This window comes from Eptesicus fuscus, chromosome 21, assembly GCF_027574615.1.
Source record: "Eptesicus fuscus isolate TK198812 chromosome 21, DD_ASM_mEF_20220401, whole genome shotgun sequence".
Classification (NCBI taxonomy): Eukaryota; Metazoa; Chordata; class Mammalia; order Chiroptera; family Vespertilionidae; genus Eptesicus; species Eptesicus fuscus.
The window spans coordinates 6,267,354-6,277,857 of NC_072493.1; the positions used below are offsets into that span (position 1 = coordinate 6,267,354).

At 60.7% G+C, this 10,504-nt stretch overlaps 2 protein-coding genes across 2 annotated transcripts; one reads left to right on the plus strand and one right to left on the minus strand.

Moving 5' to 3' along the window:
- The first annotated feature begins 2,683 nt into the window (after window positions 1-2,683).
- Window positions 2,684-3,620, plus strand: LOC129147677 (pleckstrin homology domain-containing family F member 1-like). The gene has a single exon (XM_054710751.1). The coding sequence runs from the start codon at window positions 2,688-2,690 to the stop codon at window positions 3,531-3,533; it is 846 nt and encodes a 281-aa protein (XP_054566726.1). The 5' UTR covers window positions 2,684-2,687; the 3' UTR covers window positions 3,534-3,620.
- Window positions 3,621-7,282: 3,662 nt separating this feature from the next.
- Window positions 7,283-8,398, minus strand: LOC129147761 (protein C19orf12-like). The gene is made up of 2 exons (XM_054711081.1): window positions 8,263-8,398; window positions 7,283-7,530 (listed from the first exon to the last, which is right to left on the minus strand). The coding sequence occupies exons 1-2, from the start codon at window positions 8,396-8,398 to the stop codon at window positions 7,283-7,285; spliced, it is 384 nt and encodes a 127-aa protein (XP_054567056.1).
- Between the last annotated feature and the right edge of the window lie 2,106 nt (window positions 8,399-10,504).

Sequence of the window (10,504 nt, forward strand, 5' to 3'; positions counted from 1 at the left end):
GTCCATCCAGGTTTTGTTTGCAGACAGGGTCTACCTGCCCTCACCCTGCATCTGCCCTGATTGGTCAGGGCTCAGAGCTCGGATTCCTGGTAATGCACCTTTGGGCCTTTCCAGGACGGGGGTTAAAGTGGAGCCTAAGTGGGCGGCCCCCTGAGTCTGAAGCTCAGATAAAAAATGGCGGAGCCTAAGATGGCAGAGGCTCCTCTGTTTGACAGAAAGGTCACTGGTTCACTCTCACCCCCACCCCAGGTGCCCTAGAACACCCCAACTCCTCCTCTGGCTGTGGGCCTGTGACCCTCCTCCCTCCGCGGCCCCCGAGGGTCAGGTCCCTGGGCTGCTCCCTGGGCCCAGAACACACTCCCCTCCGGCCTGTGCAGGGCTGGTTCCCTCACAGGGTGCAGGGGTGCCAGGGGACTGTCCCCGATCCTGCTGGCACCCTCAGCCCTGCCCCACGTCCGCCTTCCTCCTGGCGGCCAGCACTCCATTAGAAATGACCTGCTCGGTTCTCCTTCTAGCAAACACCTCCCACCAGGAGGTCTGCCTCTGAGGGCTGGTCCCCACTCCCTGCTGTGAAGGTGCCCACACCCCTCTCCCAGGTGCCCACACCCCTCTCCCAGGTGCCCACACCCCTCTCCCAGGTGCCCACACCCCTCTCCCAGGTGCCCTCACCCCTCTCCCAGGTGCCCACACCCCTCTCCTAGGTGCCCACACCCCTCTCCCAGGTGCCCACACCCCTCTTCCAGGTGCCCACATCCCTCTCCCAGGTGCCCACACCCCTCTCCCAGGTGCCCTCACCCCTCTCCCAGGTGCCCACACCCCTCTCCCAGGTGCCCACACCCCTCTCCCAGGTGCCCACACCCCTCTCCCAGGTGCCCACATCCCTCTCCCAGGTGCCCACACCCCTCTCCCAGGACTCAGCACTGTACTTCCTCGGTGGAGGGAGGGAGGGAGGGCAGAAGGTAGGGAGGAAGAGAGGGAGAGAGGGAGGGAGGGAGAGGGGAGAAAAGGGAGGGAGGAAGGCAAAAAGGTCATTTTCTGGTGAGAACAGAAAACAGAAGAGGCCTCCCTATCAGCTGGGGGTGGAGGTGGGGGTAGGGAGGCAGGAGGAGGCGGGGCTTCTGTTTTCACCAAGAAAAACCTCCAGGTCCTGTCACCCAGGGTGTGAGGATCCTGTCATGGCGAGGTGTGCGGATGTTGGGGAGCAGCTGGAACCTGGCCAGGCCTGTGCTCACTTCCTCCAGGCCACGCCCACTGGCCTGTGGTCAGGGGACCTGCAAGCAGCCCCAGAGCTCACCGACCACAGGGCCCCCAGGGCCCCTCCCCCCTCCCTCTTCTTGGGCCGGGCCCATCCCCCTCAGCGCTGGGGTCATAGGTCTCGGTCCTTGGCTGCAGCCTGGGCTCCCGTCCCGGCCTGCCAGGCGCCTGACCAGGAGTGTGCCTGGCATGTGGGCTGTGGTGGCGGCCGCCCTCTGCCCTGCTCCCTCTGGCCCTCGGGAGTGTTGGAAAGGTCACCACAAGCCACTTACAAAGCACCTACTGTGTGCTCAGCCCTGTCCCAAGTGCCGGGGCTACAGCCATGAACAGGAAAAGGCTCCTGCTCGCATGGAGCTTAGATCTGAGTGAGGGAGGCAGGCGCTGGACAGTGTGGAGCTGTGTCCCACCCCGTCTGCCAAGGCTCCCGGGGTCCCCGCCGCCCCCAGGGACAGTGTGCTGTCCTGGTCTTTCTTTTTTTTTTTTCTTTTTTAAATCTTTTTTGTTGAAAGTATTGCCCTAACTGGTTTGGCTCAGTGGATAGAGCATCGGTCTGCGGACTGAAGGGTCCCAGGTTCGGTTCTGGTCAAGGGCATGAACCTTGGTGGCGGGCACATCCCTAGTGGGGGGTGTGCAGGAGGCAGCTGATCGATGTTTCTAACTCTCTATACCTCTCCCTTTCTCTGTAAAAAATCAATAAAAACATATTTTTTTAAAAAGTAAGTATTACATATGTCCCCCCTTTTTCCCCATTGACCCCCTCTAGCCCGCCCCCTGCTCCCCACCCAGGCCCTCCCCACCCTATAGTCTGTGTCCATGGGTTATGCATAGATGCATACAAGGTCTTTGGTTGATCTCCTTCCTCCTATTTATCCTCCTCCACCTTCCTCTGAGGTTCAACAGTCTGTTCTGTGCTTCTATGTCTCTGGATCTATTTTGTTCATTAGTTTTTTTCTTTAAAATATATTTGTATTGATTTCACAGAGGAAGAGAGAGAGAGAGAAACATCAATGATAGGAGAGAACTATCAATCAGCTGCCACCTGCACGCCCCCTACTGGGGATGAAGCCCACAACCTGGGCCAGTGCCCTGACCTGGAATCGAACCCTGACCTCCTGGTTCATAGGTCGATGCTCAGCCACGGAGCAATGCCCACCGGGCCATCCGTTTATTTTGTTCCTTAGATGCCACATAGGAGTGAGTCACGTGATCCTTGTTCTCTGATGGGCTTATTTCACTTCCCATGATGCTCTCCGTCTGAGTGCTGCCTCCCCATCCCTGGCTCCCCACGCCCCTCGCCTGGGACCGCTCGCCGCCCGGTGACTCCTTGTCTAAGGCTGGGCCTCGGGGCTCGGAGTGGGTGGAGGTGGGTGGGCAGTGTGGTCCCTCCCGGGTGCCGCCCCCTGACGCCCTGTGCGCCCCCCACAGCCGCGAGGATGGTGGAGCACCTGGCCAACACGGAGGTGAACCGCCGGCGCATCGCCCAGGTGGAGAGCTGCTTCGGGGCGTCGGGGCAGCCGCTGGCGCTGCCGGGCCGCGTGCTGCTGGGCGAGGGCGTGCTGACCAAGGAGTGCCGCAAGAGGGCCCAGCCGCGCGCCTTCTTCCTCTTCAGCGACATCCTGGTCTACGGCAGCATCGTGCTCAGCGGGCGCCGCTACCGCGCCCAGCGCGTCATCCCGCTGGAGGAGGTGACGCTGGAGCCGCTGCCCGAGACGCTGCAGGCCCGCAACCGCTGGCTGATCCGCACGGCCCGCAAGTCCTTCGTGGTGTCGGCCGCCTCGGCCACGGAGCGCCAGGAGTGGATCCGCCACATCGAGGAGTGCGTGCGGCGGCAGCTGCGGGCCACGGGCCGCGCGCCCAGCACGGAGCACGCGGCGCCCTGGGTGCCCGACAAGGCCACGGACATCTGCATGCGCTGCACGCACACCCGCTTCTCGGCGCTCACGCGGCGCCACCACTGCCGCCAGTGCGGCTTCGTGGTCTGCGGGGACTGCTCCCGCGCGCGCGTCCTGCTGCCCCGCCTGGCGCCCAAGCCCCAGCGTGTCTGCAGCCTCTGCTACCACCAGCTGGCCGCCCAGAGGCGCCAGGGGGAGAGCGAGGGGCAGGAGGCGGGGGGCCAGGCCGCGGGGTCCCCTTCCGGGGCTGGGGCCTGCTGCGGGGTGTCCAGTGGGGACGAGGACGAGGATTCGGAGGAGGACAAGGAGGGCGGCGGGGAGGGCGACTGGCCCAGCCGGGTCAGGTTCTACGACTCCGGGGTCTCCTGGTCCTCCTTCCACAGCTGAGGGCGGCCTCGGGCTGTGGGGCAGCCCCAGTCACCCTGCATCCGCCTGCACAGCCTCCTGCTCCCGAGGGCGGGAGACCCCGAAGCTGCCCGGCGCCCCAGGACCTCGCCCTGGCTGGTGGGCGGCGATGGCAGTGGCACCCCCAGCACCCTCCTCCGGACATGGGGGTCTCTGTCCACTTGGTGTTGTTCGCTTTCCAGACAGCAAACCCCACACTCACCCTCCTGGGGACGAAGGCCATTGCTCAGCCGAGAGCTGTGCTGCCCGAGGGGCAGGCCCGGGCGCCTCCTGGGACAGAGCGGGTCCTGCTTCTCTGAGGCCGTGATCCACGGCACGTGACCTGCGGCCAGGACTCCCCCAGGGACCATGGGGCTCCAGGAATCAGGCCTGCCCACCCCTCTTGCTGGTGCCCGCCTGCCGGTCAGCTGGGCTCTGTTGGGCTGGGCATGTGGCTCCCCGAGCGGCGGTGCCCCCCAGGCTGGCCCTCCTCCCTCCCTGTGGCCCGGAAGCCGTGTTCGCTGTGGGACTGACTTCTGGTACAGAAGCCGAACCAGACGACTCCTCATAAACAGGAAGTCACCGCGGACGTGGTTGAAAGCCCAGGTGTCATCCCGGCTTGTACACCAGAGGCTGACCCCGTGCTCGGGCAGCTGTCCACCGTGACCCAGGTCGGGGACGCGGGAGAGTGTTCCCACCGCATCGGGGTGGTTCCCACGCACACACCCGCCCGCCAGGGGCCCCAGCACCTGCATCAGTAACGTGCTGAGTGGGGACAGCGTGAGGCAGCCAGGAGCCGCGCGTCCAGCTGGGCCCGGGCTGCCCGGAGGCGGGAGTGTTCATGGGGAGGCCCAGGTGCAGCGAGTGTGAGTTGGGGCAGGAGCCGGATGCCCGCCTGGCCCAACCTGGCCCCAGAGCCGTGGGCCCTTTCAGGCTGCCTCCAGCGGTGCTTCTGCCATTTTTGCCCACCGCCTGGCGCTGTGGCAGGGCCGGCTCACTGCCAGCTGGACGGGGTGCCTTCGGGCCTGGAGAGTCAGCAACGGTCCCAGCACCAGCGAGGTCTGCGTGCGGCACACGCCTGGTCCGCTGCCTGGAACTGCCAGGTCTCAAATGTCCCCCTGACTCTGACTCAGCAGGGGTCCTGGCTCCAGGTGTGAGGCTCAGCCTGCTGTTCCAGGCACCACCACTGGAGGGGTGGAGAGCGAGGTTCCCTGGGCCTGTGAGGCCTTCCTCATGGGGCAGAGGGACAGGACCAGGGCTGGGGGGGGGGGGGGGGGGGGGGGGGGAGGGGGCAGAGGAGGTGCGTCCAACAAGGACTGGTTTGTCTACAAGCCTGGGCCTCGCTGGCCACACAAACTGGTCGGAGCTGGTTTTGCCTGGACAGAGGGCTCTGGGCAGACAGGTCACAGGGTGAGGGGCAACTTCCTGAAGCCAGATGGGGATGGGGTGCCCTCTCAGCAATGAGGCCAGGCAGCCGGCCCCTTCACCCTGCATGGTGCTGGGCAAGGGGTGCGCAGTCCCAGCCACGGCCTCCAGGTTTGATCCCCTCCCTGGTGCCTCCCCCGCCTGGTCCCTGGTCCGGGGCAGCGTTCACTGGGGCGGGAGCCAGGTCTGCAGGCGGCTGGGGCTGGGCAGGGGCCAGGGCCCTGTTCTGAGTCCCTCCCAGAATCCACCTCCTGGTGGCTCCCCACACCTCCACCCCGACCCCCACCTCGAGGAGCCAGCTCCAGAATGTTCCAGCGCTGACAACACAAAAGCAGGCCCCAGGGAGGACGGGTGGGCAGGCAGAGCCAGACACTCTGGGCTAAAAGCAGGGGCAGTTTCAGTCCCTGGAGCCTGCGCTACGGGCCCTGCCAGGGGCTCCCCTCCAGCAGGAGGCTTTCCAGACCTGGCCTGCCCGGGCTCCCAGGCGGCAGGGGGAGTGGGGCCTCGTCTGCCCGCAGTTCTATCTCCCGGTAATCTGCCTTCCAGCTGCCACTGCAGTGCCCTGCATCCAGCTTTTATATGACCAGCATTCTTAAAATGCCAAAATGGCCGGCCGGCCCGCGTGGCTCCATGGTTGAGGTTTGTTGACGAATGAACCAGGAGGTCAGGGTTCGATTCTGTGTGGGGTGTTCAGGAGGCAGCAGATCCATGATTCTATCATTATGTTTTTACTCTCCCCCTCTCCCTTCCTCTCTGAAATCAATAAAAAGATACATATTGTAAAAATACTGCCACTTCTGAACCCAACATCTTCACTTGGAGGGATCTCCCTAAAGACCATCTATTATGAGCCAAAATACAAGCAGAATATTAACGCAAAAAAGCCCACGCAGCGTGTATGATTCTAAGGACCTCCACAGACAGCCGCACCGGACGGGGCCACTTAGTGCCAAGGACTGTTACAGCCGCCACACACGTGGGCAGAATTCCGAGCTACACCCCAGGGTTCATCCGTGAAGGGTTCAAAGTGGCCCAAACAGCAGGATGCAAACTGGATAGAAACACACACACACACACACACACAGACTACCAGGGAGATGGAGCAGCGCCCCCTGGAGGCACGGGGAAGCGGAGCAGCCTGGAAAGGCGGCCTCAGGCAGGGAATCCCCAGCTTCCTTCCACATTTAAAGTCCCCAGCCCCGGGCCTTCCCTTTGTCCCTGGCTTTGGGGGTGCACGCCTCCCGGGTTAGCGATCTTTTCAGGAATCAGAGGGCAAAGACTGTTCAGAACCGCGTGGGGTCGCAGACGGGCCTGCGGTTCTGGAGGCAGGACAGTGTGGGACTTTAGGGCGGTCGCTTCTCAGGGGTCGTCCTGGTCCACCAGGTCACCAGGAGCACAGCTCCTCCTGCTGCAGCGGCTCCCCCAGCGGACCCAGAGGGGTGAGGCCGGGCAGCTGGGCCGGTGCCCTTGGTGCCCCCCACTCCCGCCATGAGGCCCCTCGGGAAGAGAACGGCGGGGATGGGGTTGCTCTCAGGGGCGGCATGACTCCAGCAGGGCCTGGAGGGGTCCCAGTCCTGCCAGGGGGGCCCGGACAGAGTCACCTTCACAGCCGAGCGGCTGACCCCTCCGCCCTCCATGTCAGGAGTGGGGACGCAGAGCCTGTCCCGCGTCGGCCACAGGCGCCTCTGCTGGGCAGCTGCCCACGGGCCGCGCCCACGGAGGCTCTGACTGCACTTTCTGGAAGGTCCCAGGGGGCCGGGCCACCACCCCTGACCGAGGCTGTGAGGCGTCACCAAGCTCTCCCTTCAGGCCCAGAAAGGAGTCGGCGCCAAGCAGGAGGGGACACGTGTCCGCGATGGGGCTGCTCGCGGGTGGGCTGAGCTCAGGGTCCATCCCGCTCCCTCCCAGGCCACGTGACCTCTGGTGACCTGGGCTGGCGGGCTCAGGGCTGCAGACTGTCTGCAGGGATCACTCAGCACAGGAAGTGTCTCTCCCCCGTTTATTCTCCTTAACCCTCTCCCTTTCCAGAACAGGACCCAGCGCAGGGCCCCCACCCCGCCCGAGCCTAGTCGCCGTACCTCATTTTGGTCCCCAGCTTCTTCTTTTTTTTTAAAAATTCTATTTTATTGATTTTTTTTTTTACAGAGATGAAGGGAGATGGATAGAAGAGTTAGAAACATTGATCAGGTGCCTCCTGCACCCCCCCCCCCCCCCCGCCACTGGGCCGCTGGGGATGTGCCCGCAACCAAGGTACACGCCCTTGACCGGAATTGAACCCTGGACGCTTGAGTGCGCAGGCTGACGCTCTAGCCACTGAGCCACACCGGTTAGGCGTTTCCCATCTTGTGGGTGACGAAGCTCATGGTCAGCTTCAGCAGCTTCTCCTGCACGGCCTTGTCATTCACGACCTGCTCAGTCAGTTCCTCGAAGTCCGTCCACTCCAGGGCCCTGACGATGGCCATGACCTGGCGGTGTAGATTCTTTTTCTCCGTGGACGTCAGCTCCTTTAGCTTCTGAGGGACAGACTTATACCTCCACCACCTCCAGGCCCCTAGGAGTCCCCCGACGGCGCCCCCTGGGGGACAGGAGGTTCGGTTAGTCAGGCTGTTCACAGTGATGGACTCGGAGCTCGCTGTGAGCTCCTCAGAGGATTTAGGTGGCAGCCCAGGGCTCGTGCCACAGCCATTGACTCAAACTGTGGTCCAAGTCCCAGCCCGTGGTCCAGGTCCCAGCCTGTGGTTGGGGTCCCAGCCTGTGGTTGGGGTCACCCTGGAGTCCTCCTGCTCCCAGACTAGAGGGAGCAACTCACCCGACCTCCAAGGGACCATGGGAAGTGGCCAAACCCCCCTCATCGCCACAAACTGGTCCCCGATGGGAGGAGGGATGTGACCAGGGGCAGGTGCATTGTGGGAGACCGTGGGCAGCTTCTCCAGCACAGACTGGGGACTGGGGACTGGGGACTGGGGACCGGGGTGGGGGTGGGTGGGGGGGTGGCGCTCTCTGAACAGCTAATGTGAGCAGCCAGAGACCTGGATCCCAGCTCCCCGTCCCTGCAATAAGACAGGAACAGGCCTACCCAGGGGCACAGGGCACACCCCTCGGGCAGGGCGACCTCCAGTCCGCATGCACGGCCCCACAGGAGGGGCGCCTGCGCTTCTGAGACACAACACGTGTGTTCCCCGGACACGTCTGTCCACAAAGGCCGGGTCTCAGACTCAGCTCCCAGCCCCTCCCGCGGGTCGCCAGCTCCTGTGAGGCCCCTGTGGACCCGGGGCCTTCGTCCCCCACCTTCGGGCACTGCACTCACCAATGAACAGTCCCGGCGGGCCGGCGACCTTGCCTCCAATAACCATCATGGTGCTGGTGATTGCGGTGGCCTCTCCGATGTGCTTCCAGTCCATGTTCTTCTCCTTCCAAATCCAGACTTCGCTCAGCAGCTCCATAGCATCCTCCTCGGTCAGGGACTTAGCGGTTCTGGTGAGCCTACGGGAAGGAGGGTTCCCACGCGTCAATCTTCCCGCCTCAAACTTGCTCTTCCCAGTGTCCCGGGCGGACCATGATCCGGGAGGACCCCACCTCTGTCATGGGTGAGAGGACAGCACCGTCATGTGAGAAGCCCTCGAGAAAGCTGGCGGCCGGTAGTCAATAACCTAACAGGCCCGCCAGCGTGGCTTAGCGGTTGAGCATTGACCTATGACCCAGGAGGTCAGGGTTCGATTCCTGGTGAGGGCACAGGCCCAGGTTGCGGGCTCCATCCCCAGTGTAGTGTGTGAAGGAGGCAGCTGATCCATGATTCTCTCTCATCACTGATGTTTCTCTCTCTCTCCCCCTTTCCCTTCCTCTCTGAAATCATAAAAAACATTAAAAAGAAAAGACCAGAGAGAGGAACCAAGATGGCGGCAAAGTTAAACAACTAATCTGCTGCCTCGCACAACAATTTCAAAAATACAACTAAAAGACAAAACGTCTACCACCCAGAACCACGGGAAAGCTGGCTGAGTGGAAGAATTACAACTAAGGAGAGAAAGGAGCACAAACGCTGAAAAGCTGAGTGAGGTACGGAGGTGCGCGAATCGGGCTGGCGGCGGGCGACTGGGTGCACGGCTTTTCTTCAACCCGAGGGAGACAAGCTCCCGATCACTCTGAAATCCAGTTTCTGGGGACACGTGGGGGACCCTGATGCCCATGGGGAGAAGCTGGACTCTCGGCCATTGGGTCAGAAAGTGAGAGTGGCTTTTTTGCAGTGGTGCGCCCAGCATTCATTGTTTACTGCGCTGGAACACGGGAAGTGGGGACTTGGAAACGCGGAAAGGCAGAGAGGGCTGAAGGCAGCCATCGCCGTTGGCCACGCCCCAGCCTAGTGACGCCCTGAGACCCTGCCCCACACATTCTACAAACCCGCCCAGGCTCCACACAGCGGCTTTTGCATATAAATGGCCTGTTCTGTGACAGCTCAACCAAAAAAACTGCAGCTCCAGTCAGACTGCTCCAAAACCGCCCAAGCAAAGCAGGAGAAAACTAGCCCTTGCTGTAGCTCCTGCTGGGGGACACACAGTACACAAGGGTACACCAAGAGTGTCCACCTCAGGTAACTGGGAGGCTGACCCGTTGAACCAAAAGGACACCTAGTACACAAAGCTACCCTACCAACTCAGGGAAGCAGCGAAAATGAGGAAGCAAGGAAACAGATCACAAACCAAAGAAATGGAGGAGAACAAACGAATGGACGTACAGTTCAAAACCACGGTTATAAGGTTTTTCAAGAATTTCATGGAAAAGGCCGATAAATTCAATGAGACCCTTGAGGATATGAAAAAGGACCAACTAGAAATTAAACATACACTGACTGAGATAAAAAATATTATACAGAGACCCAAAAGCAGACTAGAGGATCGCAAGAATCAACTCAAAGATTTGGAATACAAAGAGGCCAAGGACACTCCTCCAGAGAAGCAAGAAGAGAAGAGAATTCAGAAAGTTGAAGATAGTGTAAGAAGCCTCTGGGACAACTTCAAGCGTACCAACATCAGAATTATGGGGGTGCCAGAAGAAGAGAGAGAGCAAGACACTGAAAACCTATTTGAAGAAATAATGACTGAAAACTTCCCCCACCTGATGAAGAAATAGACTTACAAGTCCAGGAAGTGCACAGAACCCCAAGCAAGAGGAATCCAAAGAGGACCACACCAACACACATCATAATTAAAATGCCAAGGGCAAAAGATAAAGAGAGAATCTTACAAGCAGCAAGAGAAAAACAGTTAGTTACCTACAAGGGAGCACCCATACGATTATCAGCTGATTTCTCAACAGAAACTATGCAGGCCAGGTGGGAATGGCAAGAAATATTCAAAGTGATGAATAGCAGGAGCCTACAACCAAGACTACGCTACCCAGCAAAGCTATCATTCAGAATGGAAGGGCAGATAAAGAGCTTCACAGATAAGAAAAAGCTAAAGGAGTTCATCACCACCAAACCAGTATTATATGAAATGCTGAAAGGTATTCTTTAAAAAGAGGAAAAAGAAGAAGAAAGATAAGAATTATGA

Excerpts from the sequence above, each read along its gene's own strand:
- LOC129147677 (XM_054710751.1), top strand. The coding sequence starts at position 2,688 with ATGGTGGAGCACCTGGCCAACACGGAGGTGAACCGCCGGCGCATCGCC.
- LOC129147761 (XM_054711081.1), bottom strand. The coding sequence starts at position 8,398 with ATGGAGCTGCTGAGCGAAGTCTGGATTTGGAAGGAGAAGAACATGGAC. Across the intron at positions 7,531-8,262 it reads CCCGCCGGGACTGTTCATTG|GGGGCGCCGTCGGGGGACTC; the intron begins GTGAGTGCAGTG and ends CCTGTCCCCCAG.